The sequence below is a fragment of the Anguilla anguilla genome, chromosome 8 (genome assembly GCF_013347855.1).
Source record: "Anguilla anguilla isolate fAngAng1 chromosome 8, fAngAng1.pri, whole genome shotgun sequence".
Lineage (NCBI taxonomy): Eukaryota > Metazoa > Chordata > Actinopteri > Anguilliformes > Anguillidae > Anguilla > Anguilla anguilla.
In genome coordinates this window covers 44519386-44540104 of record NC_049208.1, presented here as the reverse complement: position 1 = coordinate 44540104, position 20719 = coordinate 44519386, and the positions used below count along the sequence as shown (strand labels likewise).

General features: G+C 39.7%; 1 protein-coding gene across 9 annotated transcripts in view; it reads right to left on the bottom strand.

Annotated features, from left to right (window-relative positions):
- The window catches only part of csmd3b (CUB and Sushi multiple domains 3b), a 938142-nt gene that overhangs the window by 341457 nt on the left and 575966 nt on the right, over positions 1–20719 (bottom strand). For all 9 annotated transcript variants that reach the window (XM_035430384.1, XM_035430386.1, XM_035430391.1 and 6 more), the window contains 3 exons: positions 13826–14029; positions 7073–7197; positions 6637–6733 (listed from right to left, as the gene is read on the bottom strand). In XM_035430384.1, the coding sequence (XP_035286275.1) occupies positions 6637–6733; positions 7073–7197; positions 13826–14029 (426 nt within the window). The remainder of the gene's footprint in view (positions 1–6636; positions 6734–7072; positions 7198–13825; positions 14030–20719) is intronic.

The following is a 20719-nucleotide window of genomic DNA, read 5'->3' as shown; positions in this document are numbered from 1 at the left end:
AACAAAAACACTGAGCACTGCAATAGTTGGGACAGAAAACCCAATGTAATTGAATCGCAGCTCAGACCCAAAACAAAAAGGAAAACTTGGGGTCGAACACCGAGATACCCAAGAACCTAAGACGCAGCTTAGGAAAACGAAAAGGTAAAGCCAACGATCTGCCGGCACGAAGCCCAGAAACACAGACCAAAATACAAACCTAGTTTTTTCTTAAACTAGGGGGAAACGCTAGTTTAAGAAAAAAAATGATGAAATCTCAAACATGTGTTCAAAAACCTAATTAGGAGCCTACTGTCTTTGTTTCTCTTTTTCCTTTTTTGGGCCGCCAGATGGCGGTAGTTTCGTTCCTTTTCCCTGTTTCATTGTTTTATTGGTTCCAATTATTCTATTATTGTTTTTCAGTTGTGTCTATTTATCCCTTCCCTCTGTGGTCTGATTGTGCATTGTGCCCTCCTGTGTCTCGTTAGGGTCTTGTCTATTTAAGTCTTCTTCTTCCCTGACTCGGGTGCTGGTTCCTTGTGTTTTCGCTTGTATTTTGCACCAAGTGTCTACCTGTGTTCCTGCCTCCGTGTTGCCTGAGAGTTTGCCCGTGTTTCCCTGTGCCTGTTTTTGTCTGCCTGTTTCTGCCCTGCCTGTTTGGCTTTTTTTGGTGATTTTTGGATTTTCTGTTTTTGGGATTTGCCCTGCGAGGCATTTTTTGGTTATCTGCGTTTGTTCTTCAGTTTTTGTTATTAAAGTCTGAATTTCCCGTTTGGAGTTCTTGGGTTTTTTTAACTCTGCATTTGGGTCAATTCCTTTGCCAATCCCATGACACTACTGATTAATCTCAGTCTTTAATTTTATCAGTTCAATTTTTTTGTAACCTCCTTTTATGTAATTGTTTGGAATATAGCACAATAACCACAATGTGAACATGGGGATTTTATTCTTCATGGCCTGCATAGCTATTTCTGACAAGGTCGCTTAAGAGCGGAAATAATCCCTCTAAACATGAAAAGCATGTAATTAGTAAAAGCTTGTTAAAATTCAGGGATTGAAATTGTTGTTGGAACAAAACCAAGAGGACCAAGTTTGGGAACGACAACAATAGGGTAGATACACCAAGGATTAACTAATAAATTATCATTAATGATTTACAAGTTGTAGTTTCACATTAATGAATCATTGGTAAAGATGTGAATAGTTGCCATTAAAATAGCATAGACAGATTGGATAAGTTGATGATAAATTATGAGTAAATGCTTAGCTCGCTCTGGTTTCACGTTACTTAGCCATAGGTAATTATATGAATAGGTACCACTTTACAATAGGGTACACAAATAGGAATAGAAATAATAGAAAATTATCATTAGGTTACAAGCTCAAGTTCACATTAGTTAATCATTGGTAAATATATGCATAATTGCCACTTTAGAATAGGACATAGACTTTGGAATTTAATAATGATTAAATAACATTAGTTAATGCTTAACAAGCTGTGGTTTCACATTAGTTAACCATTCATAAATATGCGAATAGGCGTCACTTTACAATAGGGTAAACGCATTAGATTAACTAATCATAAATTGTCATACATCAATGCTTAACAAGCTCTGGTTTTACATGAGTTAATCATCTGGTAAAGATTGAAATTGCTCCTAGTCTACTAAAGGTGACACAAATAGGTTTAACTAATGACAACATAACATTAGCTAATGATGACCTCTCTGGTTTCACATTAGTTCATTGTGAGTAAAGGTTAGAATACTTGGCTGGGAAATTGTGGAGGGGTGGTGTGGTTAGGGCACGATCTTTGGGCAGCAGTTTTGCTGGCGCTGCAACCCAGGTGTGGGTGATTACAAATAATTGCTAATTGTTTATATTCTCTGCCTGCAGTGAGATCGGGGTGCTGGAATGAGAGATGCACACAGGAGCGACGCAGTGTGTGAATTCCCCTTCCTTATTGTGTGTGTTTTGTTTTGTTTGGTTGGTGTATGTACGAACTGTTAATAATCAACTCCATGAATTGTTCATTATAAATCATTACTTCATGTTAACTACAAGATCGGTTAATGTCAGTTCATGTATATGTTAACTAATTTACTCCAACAAGAGATGACTTGAACCACTGACTTGTTAATGTATTTGTAAATCATTCATTAACTTTGACTACAACATAAAATGTCCATTCAGGTAATCCTATCTGAATAAAAACCAGTTAGGGCTAAGTTAATTCTAAGTTTAGCCTATCTTATAATAATATATAATAATCATGTAATTAATACATTAGCTAAAGTGATTGCAAAGTGGCTGAAAATAGATTACATAATAACGAGAACAGGCCATCCAACAATGCTTGCCATTATCCAAACTAAATTGTACCTAGTGCTCTGATTTCCTACAGACTAGATAGTACCTAACACCTCAAGGCTGGTCTTGAAAATCCCCAGAGTTTAAATGGCCACGTAACTCTCGTAACTCAATCTGAAGAATCTCTTGCAGTTCACTTTGTTAATCCCCTTCATGAATTTAAAAGCCTCATTTAAGTCCTCCTAAGTCTCCTTTTAATAAGACCGGAGAGATTAAGCATCTTAAGTCCTTCCTCATAGCTTTTATCTTTCATACCAGGAATAAATTTGGTTGCCCTTCTTTGAACCTTTTCAACATCCTCTATATCTTCCTTGCAGTATGGTACCCAGAACTGCACTCAATGCTCTCTCCAAGTGTGGTCTAACAAATGCATTATATAAGTATAACTTCCTTGAATTTATCTAAATACATTTGGCCATATATCCCAGCATCCTTTGACCTTTTTTACTGGTATAGCACAGTAAGGCTGGAAGGCTTTAATCAACCATTACAATTACCATTACGCCCACTTCTGGATTTTGTTCTGATCTTCTTTAATTACTTTAGTAGATTCCAAACAAACAGCAGGGCCTCCCAGTTTTGTATCATCTGCAAAATTTTATGACAGATCACTTGTAGCATTTCTGCCACATTTATTGTACTGCCACTTTACTGATACATCTAGCATTAAAACAGAGACATTTCACATTATTACTTCTACAGATCCTCTCCCATTCCCTCACCCCCCCTTACTAAAATTTTGTTTTAAAAACATTTCACTAGTGTTCACAATATTATATGGAGTCCCAGTGCCCCATAAACCTGTACCCCTTTTTCCTATACCAGGTTTGTAGCCACGTGTTAAACCTCCAAATAAAACTTTGCTTCCCCACTGCTTGCACGTGGTACCGGTAATATTCCAGAAAAAAACCACCGTGGAGGTTCTGCTCCTAATCTTTTCTGCTAGTTTCACAAATTTGTCATGCATGTCATTGGCCCCTACATGAACCATGACCACTGGATCCCTCCCTGCTCTGGCCAGAAGCTTGTTCACACACTCCAGGAGATCTCCTACCTGGGCACAGGATGCAATACACCACATGGGATTCCTTTTGGCGCTATGCTGTCTACCACTCTAATACTTGAGTCCCCCACTATCACCAACTCTCTTTTCTGGGAGGATGTGGCCCTCTGGGATGGAGACACCAAGTATGTGCCAAGCATGTAAAAATTTAGGCAAATTTTTGAGCATAGTAGAGTGGACAACCGGAGAAAACCACAACCACAAAAAAAAAAACAAAAAAAACAAGGTGCTGGAATTAGTTAACAGGCTAGTCTGGTAGCCGAGTGCTTGAAGGACAAAAAGAAAAAGTGGAAAATTCCCACCCTGAGATTTTGACCATAAGAGCAAAACAGTTTTACCTTACTTATTACATGGGTTTTAAAAACTTAAACTAATATCAAATACACAATTGAAAGCACAATACAATCCTGTGACAAACTCCACCACACTCCTTCCAGTCTCTCTCTCTACCACACACAGGACGTTCGTGTCAGGCACAAGCAATCAAACGGTGTAAGACTGTAAAAATACAGTGAGAGAGAGAATACGTGTTTAAGAATAATTATGAATTGTAGTTTAAAGTTCAGGAACCTAGACTTGGCTACGACACTGTAATTAAAATAACTTTAAATAAGCTTCTGCCTCAAAGCTTGCACAATTTTATAACAACAAGGTAACAACCATTAAAGCTGATATTGTTGGACACACCAGTAACTTAGCTTATTTTCCCTGTAACAGGCCAGTCACAATGGGAAGCTTTCATAGCATTTCTCTTACACAACTCTGTATGATTGTAACATAGAGTAAATCTTCAACTTTCCATCTTGACCCCTGTTCCTACTGTATTTATAGAAAATAGAATCTGCTCCGAAGATAACCAACACATCAGTAGAGACTGGAATTTTTCCTACAACTGCTGTTGTGAAACCCCTATTGAAGAATTCAAATTTAATTTCTAGTGTCCTGGTGAGCTCAGTAATCGCAAACGGTTTGTCCAACAGATCAGGAACACTCTTCAGGAGGCATGCGTGTATGTCAGTGCCTACTGTCTGCAGAAAACCTGCAGAAACAGAATCACAGATAGAGAGAAATCTATACTCTGTAGCCCACAAACTTATCCCTGCTTCAAAATGCTTTGACCAGCATGGTACTTTCCCTTCCTCGTTCAGCATGTCCCCACCTGCCCTTAAGTTAGCCCAAGCAGAAAAAAGTGGATAATATAGTCAGGGTATTATAATTTCTCATTGAAACCAAGCATATCTTTCTTCAGTGAAACAAGACAACCTACTCATGCACACAAAGCACTGTCTCTAAGCTGCTTATTAGCTCTAAACTAGCAAAATGTAGCCCATGTTTCCTAAATTATTTCATGTAACTATTAAAATGTAACTTTGCCCTGTGTTTTTTCATCTTACTACCTGAAGAGAATGTGGTTAACTTATAGCTAACCTTTAATTAGCTATAAGGTAACAGCACAGCCCGTTGCTAAGCTAGTGCAATGTTGTAAACATCTGAAGAATAGCTTGGTAGCTACTAGTTAAGCAGGCAGCTAGTTAGCTGTCCAGTCCTTCATTTCTATGTTCCCATGGTCCTATGTTCCCCAGATTTATATGGCACATAATGGGAACATGACAAAGGGTCCTATGTTCCCAGGGTCCTATGTTCCCCAGCTCTACATGAAATCTTATCTGTGTTCAGCAGATAGAGACAGAGACAGTAAATCAATGATTTTCTGTCTTACTCCAGAAAACAATGTCAGCTAGGCAGGGCCGTTCCTAGGATTTTGGTGGCCCTAAACAAATCTGTGGTTGAGCGGATTTGGTGCTGTTGCATTCTGTCAAGCGGGGGGTCGCTTGGTAAAATCCTTCTTACATTACATTGTTATGAAATGTTCTGTTGCCATTCCGTTGAAAATTTATACTGCCGCAATAGTATATTAATAACTTAATTACGAAAATAACGAAAATTTACCTTATATAAACAATGGATCATGTGCCCCCCCCCCCCCCCCCCCCCTTGTGGTCGTGTGGCCCCCCCTAGCGGTTGTGGCCCTAAACAACCGCACAGAGCGTTTATGACACGGGCCGGCCCTGCAGCGAGGTCTATCAGCAAACAAATGGCTCAGCTATTCTCAGAAGTCCTCAATAATAATAATATTTTCCAGGAAATTATGAAAAATTGTTCACAACGTTTCGTCAGGTGCAGTAGAACTTAGGACCCTCGGAACATAGATACGCTCCCCTTTATTGCTGCCATATGTTTCAGTGGTAAATTGTAAATGGACTGCATTTATATAGCGCTTTTATCCAAAGAGCTTTACAATTGATGCCTCTCATTCACCCATTCACACACACACCTACACACCAATGGTGAAAGGCTGCCATGCAAGGTACTAATCAGCTCATTGGGAGCAATTAGGGGTTAGGTGTCTTGCTCAGGGACACTCAGACACGCCCAGGTCTGGGGATTGAACTGGCAGCCCTCTGACTGCTCTTACCTCCTGAGCTATGTCGCCCCCAGTGCTGGCTAGCTAGCTACACTTCAGTAATATTAGCAAAGAGCATGAAGGAAATGCTAGTTTTATTTTAAATTTTAACTGAACTGAGCTGAAATTAGAAAGCTAGCTAGCCATGCAGCTGGTTTAATGAAGCCGTGTAGCTAAGTAGCCTACCAGTTGTGTAAATGAAGCAAATGTGGCTATGTAGCTGGCTGCACCATGTTTGTTGGTGTCTAACAGTTCACAAATCAGGCCAGGTTTTATGGCATACCTTGTAATGTCAGTTTCACAGCTATTGGAGTCATGAAATGATTTTATGTGGGATTTTCATGTCAAATAATAGAGAATGCATTTAAATGAAATACAAATTGGTTTCTCACAAAGATTCATTTTTGGGAAATTATTATTATTTAGCAAACAAGCTGGCTTCCATTACATATAAAACCAAGATGGCAACCACAAAGTCTTTTCGCCTGTGTATTAGCATTGGCTGCTTTGATCAGATTTTGTAATTAGCAGATCTATGCAGCTAAATGTCCACTTGGGACAATATTGATAATGGGTCATTTGTGATGATAATTGGTATGAAAAAGAAGAAAAAAATAATGCAAAATCCCCCGACAATAAGCCCCAAGTTTGGGGATTTATTGTGAGGATGTGTGAATTTATTGTGAGGAAGTTGTTTATGAATTCTGTCTGTTTACATGAAGTCAGAAGGTACAGAAGTTAATGTTCTGCTGGAATTTACCTGAGTAGCTTCCGAGTCTGGGGGCATTGTTGTCTGCCCCATCATAGAAATCCAGAGAGTCCCAGTTGTGCTCTGTGGCAAAGCTTATAACTTGGATCTGAATAGGGGATTGAAGCGGGTGGGGTGTGTAAAGACAAAGATGAAAAGTAACTTTGTCATACTTTGTAATGTCATATTTCCAACACTGTCACTGAAAAGCCCATTGAGGAAAATAAAATAAAAAACAAAAGCAACTCCTGCCAGTTACAATCAATACATTATATAATGACACAAAATATAAAATTAAAACAGGAGTTCCAGTCAAAATAAATTAAATATACCTTTTTCAAAATCAGGTATTCATTCTTGCCTTTATTAACATTTCTACTGTTTAAGCCAGAAATATTTTAATATCTCAAACATTTAATGTGTGAGACTTCACAAACAGTTTGCTCACTTGGATTCCAGCTCCCTCGGGCACTGACACCTTCCACACACAATTCAAATTGTTGTCGTAGGGTTCCGGATAACCTGGAGAGAGAATGGTTCCTCGGCGTTCAGTCAGATGTCCTCCACAGGGCACTACAACAGAAATTTATAGGCAGGACATTAGCACACCACACAAAGTAAAACTTACATGTAGCAGCATAAATAAAATGGAAACCAGAGGTGGAAAATCCAGGTTCAGAAAGCAAAAGCCCTCCCTACTATTTTATTACAATCTCCTGGATCTGTAATTTCATTTGCATACCATATAATTATTTTTAAATGCATTATGTATGCATATGTAACATAATGATATGGCACATTAACTTTTGCAATTTCATGCATTTTTCAATGTACTCCATTGGGATAGCCTTCCACCAAGTAACAGGTAAGCAAGGCATATCCCATACTTAAATATAATTTTACTGTGTATGGGATCTGACAGACATATACTTTACAGATAGCATGGTAAGTAATTGATGTTTATGTGACATGACACATTGGCAGAAATGATAGATGTAATATTACTCAATTTCATTCTTTTAACAAAATAGTATAAGTAAAAGAGGCATGCACTAGGCAAAGATTGGTAAAAAATACATGAGAATCCAAAGTAAATTTGTATCATTGCTCTTTTAATATTACTTTGACATAATCTAAATAAGGAAGGAGTATAAATATTCATACGGACATTGAAAATTGATGACTGTATCTGAAGACAAATGGGAAAGTATCTGAGTATCTGCTTATACAAAGAAGAGCCGGTCCGATATGGGATTTTAGAGACCGATACCGATACCGATTTTAGAGGGGAAAAATTCACCGATTACCGATATGGCAGCCGATATAGTGAATTTTTGAGCTGGAATGAAAATAGACCTTTTCTATGTGGATTGTGCACCGATATGACTATGCAAATGTACTCAGAAGGCGGCTTTCTTAAACAAATAACTTTATTAAAGAATATTTAACATTATTATATTACTATAATCAGTGGCGATTTGAGCATGGCATTTCTGGTGGGGCAGTTTTGTATGACGTCACCATCACAAAAAATAAAGGTAGCCAATTAGTCTATGGTAGGTCTATGCTATTAAATGGGCTGCGCCAAATGAACACTGAAAAAATAAAGAATAAATAAAAATAAAATAAATAGCAAAATAAATATCAGTACTGTATGTTGAGTATCAGTCAATTACTGACCATTTCAATAAGGAATAAATAAAAATAAAATAAATATCTAAATAAACATCAGTACTGTATGTTGCAATCAGTCAATTGCTGACCATTTAATAAAGAATAGTTGAAAAGCTGATGTTGTGGGCAGCGAGAAACACTAGATGGAGTGCTAGGAGAGCCCATGTGTCAGTGTTAAAAAAATAAATAAATCATCGGTCCTACATATTGGCCACGTCATCCTTGACTACCGGTACAGATATGGTCCAAAAATGCAACTATCGGCCCGATATATCGGCCAGGCACATGGATTTAAAAGGGAAAATTTTAGATTTTAGAAGGAGAAAGAAACTGTCTTTGCAGAGTGGAGCTCCTCACTGACTGTGGGGAAGGCTATCTCTGAGTGCTAAGCCCTGAAGCCAGACTGGTGATGGTCTGAGAAAGTGGACTTCCTGCAGTGGGGTGACACAAGCTTGTTTGAAAAATGTGGGGACACATCCAGTGGTCAGGGATAAATTTTACCAGAAAAGAGATGAATGGGAGGCTGTTAGTAGAGATAGACTACAGGGAGGAGGGATGGGAACCAGGGACATAGGTAGTTGGATGGTGGGATAGCAGGAAGCAGTAAGTCAGGATCTATATGCCCAGAGAAGACAAGACTGAAGGTAGAGTATTGGGGGAAGGGGGAGGACTTTTGACGGCGAAATAAAACATCCCAGATGGTATTCTGACTGAATGATTGTTACATTTCACATGAAAAGCAGATTGTAAAAATATGTAATATGTAATAGTGTACATATGTACATAGTAATAAATATTTTTCAAGACTCTGGACCAAAAAAAAAAACATTGTTTCATAAACTGCTACACATAATGAAATGTATGATGACAAAACATTGACTGATGAGGTATTTACCATCAGGCCCCTCCTACCCTCTCCAGTCCCTATGTATGCTCTATGACCGCCTCAAGCATTACAATAAACCAATTATGTATCCCCTGAAACATGCAATGGGCAATAAAACTTGGGATAACCATTATCCACTCTTTTTCAGCTCACTTTCGGCACTCACCCATCAGCTACCTCATATCTCTTGCCACTGTCACTGTCAACATTAATAAAAGGTGAGAATCTGCATTTTAACCCCAGCGAATTCTGAAATCTAAAATTCCAGAGTACAGAGCCAAATCAAGGAAAAAAATTCTTCTTTGTCCTGGAGTGGTTATGCATTTTGGCACCAATGGTTATCCAGAATGGTTATGCATTTTGGCTCCAACTGGACAATTGGTGGTGCTATAGTGCTCAATTGAACATGCAAATTTTGAAAGGGAATAACTCCATTTGGTCTGGAGACATAAAGTTAAAGTCAATCCATGCCTCTCCTGACACCAAACAACTTTGCTAGTTTTACCGAAAAGGTGCATCAGGTAGACGCCATTTTGAATAAATAAAATAAAAAACTTTAGAAGACATCTTCTACAAAGCTTGACCAATTTGCATGACACTTGGCATGCCACATCTACTCACAAGTAATATAAACGAAGTTGCTGCACTTGTGCCTGCAGGAAGCCAATGCATTTGCTTGTGGGTGTGGCCTTTTATAAAACAGCGAATAAATCCCAAAATTTTTGACATAAAAAGATAAAATTGATTGGTACATTGATAGCTTAGTCTTGAGGTCAAATGCTAAGAATTAGCCCAATTCTGCCACAGGATGGTGCTAAAGAACTAAACCATTTTTTTATTATTTAAAAAATCAATAAAAATGTTTATTTTTATGTAGACATTTAAAAGCTTGACTGTACTTCTTAGTTTGCATATGATTTGGTCACCAACATCTTGGTGGCCATTTTGGATTTTGTTTGTTGATATGTCACATTTCTGACATTCACCTGGTTGTTTGATATGCAAATTGGCCACATGGTGGTGCTATAACAGTCAACTGAATTGACTTTACTTAGGGACCAGTAACTAATGTCACAAGATCCCTCTTTAAATACAGAATAATACAGAAATTAAATATTACGCCGATAGCCATGCAGGTGTTTTAATGTTCCAGGTGTGAATGTTCCACTTTGCAGAGGGGTGTGACTTTTCTCCTCTCCATGACACCAGTGAAGGCAATTGGAGACTTCACCTCAATAGGCCTAACTTACATTTTCAAAACCTACATTTCCAACTGTGAAAACAATATTTAGAAACTTCCATTCAATCTATGTTTAAGCAAATTTATTTATTGATATTAAATCAATAAATAAGAAAATCAATATAAAACATTTGTAAATATTAATATTAGTAAACATTAGTAAATGTTAATAATAAATATAAAACATTAGTAAAAACAAGCGCAAATCCACAATAGCTGCGACCGCATCCACATCCAATAGATGCATCCACAGGAGGACACTTTTGCGGACCGACCGACCAACCGACAGAGAGAGCTAGCCTAAAGAGCTGCTGGTTGCCTCTATGCTGCTGAGTTTGTAAGCTTAGAGCTGTCTTTGCCATCATGTGACTTGTACGCAACTTCATTGCCAGCTTGTTCGTTAGCACATTGCTCAAGACGCCGGAACAGCTTCCTCCCCCCTACACATAATAGCAATATTTGTAATGTGTATGCTATTTATTCTAAGCAACTGCAAAGCCTAGCCTAACGTAGACCACTCACGTGCGACTCACTCACAGGCTGTGATGGATGTTTTTTCCACAATGTTTTTTTCCAAAACCCTTAAAAAACTCTTGAAACGAATGTCCCCTCTTTTCTGGTCCTTCAAGAGCAAATTGTGTCACAACTTCACCTTTTTACCTCACAGAAAATAGGACAGGATACAGCTATAATTTTGAGAATGTTTTGAAAAGTATGTTCACTATAATCTGTAATTTGGCAAATTTACACAAGCCTCTATACAACTGGGCGCAAGGCTCAACAATATCAATGAGCGAGGTATGCTTCAGCACTCACAGAAAGTCCACTAACAACTAAAAATTTGCCGAGGGAACCCATGGTGGAAGAAACGTCCGTTGGCCTACAAAAAGACATCTGCAACACTTTATAAATAAACAAATGAACAGCCGAAACAAACTATGACTAACTATAAACTAACAAACTATGCTATGATTCAAATATATTTTTTATCTTGCTGTATTGTAGTGTTTCTTTATCTTCAATAGTTTTTGCAATAGAGTGTTACGACCCCAAAAATCCACACACGTTATAACGTGGGGAATGCAATTTAGACGCAACAACTGAAGTCCAAGTGTATCAAAAACAAAATATTTATTAGTATAAATGATAAACTAAAACGCAAACTAAAACAAACGAAAACCCACAAAGTTCACAAAACAAAATTATCTTCACAAAAATTACAAACTACCTATACAAAATCCTAACATGACAGCTTTAGGAAATTGGTTTCAGTGTCATCTAGCCCCAAAAAAAGATCTCCTCAGCCTTCTACAGCAGGGCTTACATTAGGCCACAGGCAGGTGGAGGCAATCAGGCAATTAGGTAATTAGCTTCACCTGTGCTACCCAGGCAAGCAGAGGCAGGGAACGTAACAAGAGCGTTACAGTTTGTAGTCCTAAAACATGGAAGTAAGTTGGCATTTTGAGCTATGGTTTCCCGCGTTAGACTTCCAATGCATGTTTCCTATAGGGATTTTGTTTTCTGTCAAAAATAGCGTTTGTGGTGAACGTAAGCCTAAGTGAGCTTCACATTTTGTTCTATGAGATAAATTACACCCATTAATATATCAACCGTGGATTTCAAAGCTGTCATGTACTTTTTAAAAGTATGTTTCTAACAATTTTCTATATTCACAAGCAAAAAAAAAAAACAAAAAAAAAACCTTGCAACATTGGAGGTATTTGAAGACGGATGTCATGGTTCTGTGTTCCTGTCTGTGTTTCCCTTGTTGGGCCGCCAGATGGCGGCACTTCTGTTTTGTGTCCTGCTCCCCCCTGTTTAATTGTATTATTGTTTTCAATTGTCCAATTATTGTTTGCTGGTTGTCTCGTTTTCCCTTCCCTCTCTGTGGCCTGATTGTTTTTGGTGCCCTCCTGTGTCTCGTCAGTGTCTTGTCTATTTAAGTTCCCGTCTCATGGACTCAGGTGCTGGATCCTTGTTGGTAGTGTTGGTTGCGTTTGGTTGTGTTTCAAGATGATCTTTTTCACCCTAAATCATTTATCAGTTCATTGATCAATTCATTAATTTTTCCTCAAATATATTAATGTCAATGTTTGATAAGTGTATGGACTAGCTGGCTAGTTAGACATATTGTTAGTTTGTTAGCTTCCACTCTGGCAACGTTATTCTAAATGTTCTATCTAAAACAATTGGTAATATTTATCATACTGCCCCATTATGGATTATTGTTCTAAGCTTTACAATGGTACAGTATATAGGTTATACTGCTGCACCTTGAATCAATGACTGATAAAAGCAATAATTTAAGAAAGTGGTAAAATGCATCTAATTTCATAGCCATTGGGCTTTAAGGGTTTAAAGTATTTTGGCGGCCTCTAGAAAAATGTTCCCTTCTATGAAACTCTCACAAATGGCACATATATTTCTTCTGTTGGTGTGTGTGTGTGTGTGTGATTTCACCAAGTGGACTATTTAGGCTATGTTCATGTCATCGAGCTAACTTAAGCTTACACGTGAATTTGAGCTGGTTTGGGCTTAAGACACTGTTGCTACGGTAAGTCTGGCTAAATTATGAGCTTGCTTTGTGAAACCGAAAATCCTGGGTTTATCCCGAGATGTCAACAAACTCATCAGTTTACAACTCATTTAGCCACATAAGTGAAACAGGGCCCTGAAGTACAGACACAACAAAAATTATGTCCCTGTCCAAATACTTATGGACGGTATTGTACATATGCACAAACCACCTTTACTTTCAATTTTTAAATTCAACTGTTTGGAGGATTGGAGAAAAGGGATGTCATACCTTAATGAACATCAACAATGTTTCCTGAGTATGTCCATTAGTAAGTGTGATTATCATGCAATGATAGTCATTGTTCCATAAGTTTTGTTTACATTGTCTGGTTGCTGCCCACAAAACATTTTATGCAATGTCTTTTACCAGAGATCTGGGCAGAGGTATGGGTGGGCAATGCTGAAACAGCCTCTTTCAAGTAGCTGAACATGCAGCGCTGTTGTTTCGGGTCATTACATATTTTTATCTATCATGTACCCATATTTAGTGATTTACTCAGTATTTTCATTATAATTTTTCTATTCAATAAACTGTTTTGATCATATTCAAGTGTGTCCAGGTCCTTTCATGAAGGTGGTCTCTACTGCCTGTGAGCCAGTTCGGTGAATCAATTTGTTTTTTAAATAAATGTGACTAAACCTCAATACAATATTCTAAAATAAAAAATACATATAATTGTGAAAGTGTACAGCACATGTGCTATGGAAGCAACACTGTCAATGGGGAAACAATATGTTGGCTGACATCAAGTGATCATGGGAAAATGTCCCAAAATGCCAATGCTGTCCCTCTCACGACTATGCTCATGTCCATAATTACTCACCGACACACGTGGGCAGCAAGTCATTCCACTGGGCCAGGGCATTGGGGACTGTCTCACACCTAATGGCTGTGGAGCCATGCAGAATGTACCCTGGATTGCATTCAAACAGCACAGTTGCACCGACTGCAAAATCATTCCCGATCCGCTTCCCAAACCTTGGCTCAGGCACCGAACTACACTGGGTTGCGCTTGTCCTCGGAACAGCTGGGGACAAAGAAGAATGAGAAATCATATCATTATCAACATCACTTTCACTGTCACAGCCTAAAAATGTTCATACCAGCTTTGAAAATTAAAAACTGAAAGATGCAATGCCTTCATAAAGGCACTGGATATTCAGGCAGAGGTCAGTCTAATTTGTTTGACAGATTAAAATGTCTTTAAAGGCTTGCAGAAATATTTACAATGTGGCATCTCTTGCCTTTGTCATTGCACCGTGTCCATGCCATTAGCAGGGATGGAAAAATGGAGCTTCAGAATATCAGATACACTAAATTTATCACAGATGAATGTTTTGTTCTGTGCTTTTATTTAAAAAATAGTTGGAATATCATATTAAACCTCCAAGTAAGGACATTTTTGTCCTCAATATGATTATTTAAGGTTCAGTAAAATAAACATTTCACACAATGGATATTGCTAGAAAATGAGTTTTATTGAGACATGCTATATAAAGCATTAGTAAAATGTGATGGATTTCATCTTGAGCCAGGAGTTCTAGTGGTATGAGGGATTTTCTGAAATGCACTCTGCTAAAACTGTTTTTAAAACTACCTTGCTGAATCCATGCCACAAATAATTCCAGATATTCTGGAGGTGAAAGAGGGCCCAATCCAGTATTAGATAGGTGTACCTAATAAAGTGACTGATTCTAGTTGCAATCCTACCCATTGGATGAGGTTGCAGGCCATTAGTATTACATTTAAATAATGTACAATGTGCACGGCAAGGGGAAGTGGACCAGGGAACTGAAGACTTAAATTTACATTTACATTTTGTACATATTTAGTGCATGACCTTTCCCAGGGTGGCTTACACGGCTCATATTGTTTTGCATCCCATCCATTATAAGGCTGTGTATTTATTTTATTTATAGAAAAAAAATATATATACAATTTAAGCAGGACTCCAACCCACCTTGCCTGAGTTATCAGCCCATTCAAAAAGAAGAATCAAACAGTCATTGCATTTAGCGAGTTTCGTTTTGACTAGTTTGTCAAAGCACAAGAGATAAAAAATAATCCACTGCTGAAAAGTTGGAGGAGCTGGTTAGGTGAAAATCTGGTCACCTATGAGCGGTGAACTGAAAAGTTTCCGTTCTGTTTTGCTTTCTTTTGTCTTTGTTATTTTAGTTTTAGTTCATTGTTTTTGCCTGGAACCCGTGAGGGGATAGGGTGAAGGTGTTTATTTCATTTTGTGTTTGTGTGGGTGCTCTCTCTCTCTCTCTCAAATTCAAATTCAAGTTGCTTTCTTGGCAGGAAATACATGTGTAAATATTGCCAAAGCATCAGAAATCAATTCAGACTACATATGTACAGTGAAATACTAATAACAGTGAATATTCAATAAACAAAACATGACAATAACAATACTAATGTTAAATCAACACAAATATTTAAAGAAAAATAAATAAATAAATTATTAATAATTAATTATAATTATGTAGGATGGCCACTCGGTGTCCCTCAGGTTATGGCAAGCTGAGACATTGAGCTGCAATTGGGCCTGTTGGTCCTCGTCCTAATAGGACTGCACACTTTTCATTCTTTGATAAAGAATGGAAGTTTTTAAAAATAATTTTAGAAAATCTGTGGTAAAATTTTTTTCTTATAATTGTATATTTTGTACAGTTTAGGAGGAAGTGCATCTCTGTCTACACCTCTCCTGTCTTACAGTGACCACATAAGTTCTTCTTTTGGTAACGATGAGTTTTTGTGTCTGCCTTTTTCAATTGCAAGGGTGTGGTCACTGAGTCTGTATTTGGTCAGGATCCGTCTCTGCTTTGTATCTTTGTATGACAGAGAAGAGATACTCTGCTGGAGTATAGTCTTTTTTTAGGGTTTGACAGCAATTTAGTCAACTTTGTATTTTGGATTCTTTATCCCAGTGTTCCAAATAAAAAAAATTTTTTTTGTCAAGGCCATGGTGCCAAATAGAATCAAAGTCTTTTTTGAAGTCAATGAAACATGCAAAGATTTTTCCTGTTTTTTGTTTGGTGGACATGTTTATTTATTATGTTGTGTAGGGTGTACATATGGTCAGTTGTACGGAGGTTTCGTAGAAAGCCAATATGACTCTTACTCAAGACATTGTGCTCTTTAAGGAAGTTCAAAATTCTGCAAAATAACTTCCCCAGATTACTGCTTAAACAAATGCCTCTGTATTTATTAGGGTTCAATTTTACCCCATTTTTGTGAATGGGGGATATAAGCCCCTGGTTCCAGACGTCAGGAAAGCAGCCAGAGCTCAGTACCAGGTTGAACAACTTCAGCACAGCCTTCTGCAGCTCAGTCGTGCTGTGTTTTAGCATCTCATCTCTGATGCTGTCAGGACTGCAAGCTTTTTTTGGTTTTAGAGACTGGTTTGTTTGTATTGTTTACGTATTTCACAATACTTGAGCCGTAAATCTGCTGTTTGTGTTTTTGGTTTGATAATTACCTCAATTGTTTTCTGATATCTTTGCATTCCAAATTAAACCATTTTTCAGTAGGTTTTTGTTTCACATTTTTATGTCTTGTTTTTAGAAGGCTGGCATCAATTGCTATCCTTCATTGTCATTTTGGTAATGTGTATTGTTAAAAATGTTACTAGTGTTAGTCAACTCATTTGAACTGATTGCTTTGATATATTTATCTTTGCTGTCTTGTGCCCATCTCTCTCTCTCTCTCTCTCTCTCTTACTTGTTTCATAGTTGTGTTATTTAGGGTTTTAGATTGGGGTGGAAGTTTGGGAAGTGGAAATATCGATTCGGCTTCACGCATGAGTAAAGCAGTGGTGGTTTATGGGTGTATGGGAGTTTTTCGTACAGGTAACCTGCTTGCGGCAATTTGAAATGTTCCCCTGTTCATTAAAAATGAGGCGATAGAACTGGAACTCGCCCGCTTTGTAAAATTCGCTAGTTCAATGGAAATGATTCCTCTTGGATATAAGAATTCAGATTTGAAACACGTTCAGCCTTTTCAGAGGCATATATTTATGTTTTTAAACTCCGCATTGCACACTTTTGATGCGTCTTTTCATGTCAGGCACGGGGAAAGTTATTTTGTGATGTTTGTCAGCACCGACAGCTTGCGGGGATTTGAGTGTGAGGATATTGGCCATATGAAGCGATCTTGTCTGCATAAGGATAAGGACAGGAACAGGGATAGGAATGTAAAAATTGTGTCAGGAGGTGAGTCCAATGTGAAGGCCAGTGAAGAAATAAATGGGGAGAACGTTTTGGAGTCTGAGGGGAGGGCGGTTGGGGAGACTGAGTCAAATGAGCAGGCCGGGGAGAAGGTGATTGTACCGGAGACACAGGTAGACAGGGAATCCCAGCTGGAAGACCCTCAGGAGGGGACTAATGTTTCCACTGCATGGCCTCGATCTGCAGACAGATCAGGGGAGATCGGAAGCCAGGGGTAAAGCAGGGAGGACATGGAGACTGAGGGGTGAATCGGGGTAGTCTACTGAGAGGAAAAAAGGTAGAATAGAGGAAGTTCAGAACGGGCTGAGCTAGGCATATATGAGACCATGTACGGTCAGGCTACGGAAGTGCTCAACCTTATTTCGAGTGTCTCCAAGGCAGACTTCATAGTTGCCAAAGGGGGGGGAGGAGGTACAGATGGTCGATGTGGAACCCGAGGTAAACATGCAAGAGGAGGAGGGGGAGCTCTCCGACTCTTCAGTAATTTTGGAGATAATAGCAAGTCAAGCGGAGGGACATGGAATTCTGTGACAGGTTTGAGACCTTTTGGGAAGTGTGGAGGGGATCAAAAGGGAATTATGCCAGTCTTAGTCTATGGTGGGAGGTTGGAAAGGCTCAGCACTGCTTATGCTACTGCCAAAATAAGAAGGGTTGTGAGCATATTGGAAGGGGACATTTCTAACATGGAGGCTGAAATGGTCAACAACAGAAGAATGGGGCTGATGCATGGGCTAAAGGAGAAGAAAATACATTTGGGGAGTATTTTAAATGAAAGAGCAAATGGGGCTCTTGTAAGAGTGAGATTTACCTCCTTTAATGATATGTAAGATCCAAGTTCATTCTTTTTTTAATTTGAAAAAAAAGTTTTGCAAAAAAATGATTTGCACTGCATCAAGATCCCTGGGGGGAGAGTGACTACTGACCCTGGGTAAATCCGTGATGCGGCGGTGCGTTTTTACACAGACCTGTACAAAGCAGAGGCGGTGAACAAGGAGCAGCTCTTTGTCCTCCACAGAGGCCTACCAGTGCTTAGTACAGAGGATAATGCAGCTTTGGACTCTGTCCTCAGCCTGCAGGAGTTAATGGAGGCTGTGAGACAGATGGCACCTGGATGTTCTCCAGGCATTGACGGGCTGCCAGCTGAATTTTATAAGAAGTTTTGGCCATTTATTCGTGAGGATTTTTATGAGGAAATAATGGAGCGTGTAGTAAAACTGCCAAAAAGTTGTCGTCGGCTATGCTCACACTTCTGCCAAAAAGGGATTTGTGTTTACCTAAAAACTGGAGACCTGTAGCACTTCTTTGCAGTAATTTTAAGATATTTTCAAGAGCCATTGCAAATAGACTGAAGACATTTATAGCAGCACTGGTGCCTCAGGACCAGTCGTACTGTATCCCTGATTATACAATCAGGGATAATTTGTTTTTAATTAGAGATATTATGGACTTGGCAGAGATGGGCAACCAGGAAAAAGCTTTTGATTGGGTTGATCACCGGTAGCTTTTGGAGACTTTAAAGGCTTTTGGGTTTGGGAAGGGTTTGGTCTTATGGGTGAGTTTGCTCTATAACAATGTCTCCTGTCTGGTAGAGGTGGAAGGGGGAGTCAGTATGCTGATAAGTGTGGACAGGGTTATCAGAGAGGGATACTCTTTGTTTGGGCTCCTGTACACATTGGCAATTGAACCATTGTTATGCCAGATTTGGCACAGACTGAGGGGTCTTACGGTGCCAAGAGTTTAGCCAAAGTGGTACTTAAGGTCTCGGTGTATGCTGATGATATCAGTGGTTGTAAGCAGTCTGGAGGACCTACATGCATTGGTTAGCTGCTTCCAGACATATAAGCAAGCATCGTCAGCCAGGGTTAAATAAGAAAAGACTGAGGCTCTAATCTGTGGGTCATGGTGGGATATGCCTCTCCCTAGGCTGCCGGGAAACCTATCTTGGAAAAGGGAAGGACTTAAGGTTCTGGGGGTGCACCTAGAAACCAGGCGATACATCCTAAAAAAGAGTGCACTGGATTAGGCATGTGCCAAGATGTCTCAGTGGAAGTGGCTTCTCTCACAGGTTTCTTTCAAAGGCAAGGTGCTGATCCTGAACAATTTAGTGGCCTGTGCTCTATGACACAAGCTTGTGGTTTTATCACCACCTAAGGGTCTCCTGACTGCATTGCAAAAGACCATTGCAAATTCTTTTTGGTCAGGGCAGCACTGGCTCAGAGCAGTGGTGCTATATTTACCCTTGCAGGAAGGAGGACAGGGTCTCACAGACCTGGAGAGCTGTATGATGACCTCTTGCTTGCAGGCCACACAGAGGCTTCTCTATCATGCTGATGGGAGCTGGAGGGAGACTGCCTGTGCTCCGCTGAGGAAGACAGGTGGCTGGGGGCTGGTTTTTGTTGAAGTTATGGGGGGAAAGCACTGCAGGCTTTCCGGACTTTTACTCCTCCATGCTGAGGGCGTGGTCTGATGTTTTCACTCTGCAATGGGGGGACCTTTGGGGGCTGGAAGAACCTCTGTTTGATAGGGGCGACATAGCTCAGGAGGTAAGTCTGTCTGGCAGTCGGAGGGTTGCCGGTTAAAACCCTGCCCTGGGCTTGTCGAAGTGTCCTTGAGCAAGACACCTAACCCCTAACTGCTCTGGCGAATGAGAGGCATCAATTGTAAAGCGCTTTGGATAAAAGCGCTATATAAATGCAGTCCATTTACCATTTAATCCACTGTTGAGACTGTCACCGCAAGTCTTGGTAGGCCTTAAGGGCAACTTTGTAAGGGCTGGTATGACGAAGCTGGCGCACTTGTGAAGCTTGGAGAACAGTGGCTGGAGAGACGCGACGAACATTGCTGCACAGGTGGGGATACGCTCATTCCGGCTGGTGGAGAGGATCCTGGTGGGAATAAGGGCAGCTTTACCCATGTCATCTCCTGCGCTTGTGTCTCAGTGTACAAAGGCCTCTGCTTTCCCAACCATCTGTGTGCAGGCGGTGGTGAGGAACTGGCTGGAGGAACACAGAAATTTTTAACTTTCAGGAGGCCCTTGCTGGGGGATTTTAAGGCGGTGAGCAAGAGGGCCTTGTACACTGTCTGTGTAAAGGTTCGGCACCTTCCTACCCTGGGTGAGGTGGGGTGTTTGGCAGGAATTGGGACCAATATTTTTGGGACCGGCTTTGAAGAATTGGAGACTGTTGTATAAGGCACCAGTATCAAAACGGTCAGGAGATCTCCAGTGGAGGCTTATCCATGGAGCCATAGCCACCAATAGACAGCTGGCACATACAGACCATGCCCTAGGGGAGGGCTGATCTTTCTGTGGGGAGGGGGAATCTGTGCACCACCTGTTTGTGCAATGCAATTGTCTGTTAGCATTATTTGCTTTGTTGAGCGATCCGTGCGGGTGGCTTGGGGTGGTTTTTGACATGGGCGTCTTCATTCTTGGTCCGGGGTACAGTGCAAAACATACGTATGCACTCTGCTTGGTTAACTTTCTATTT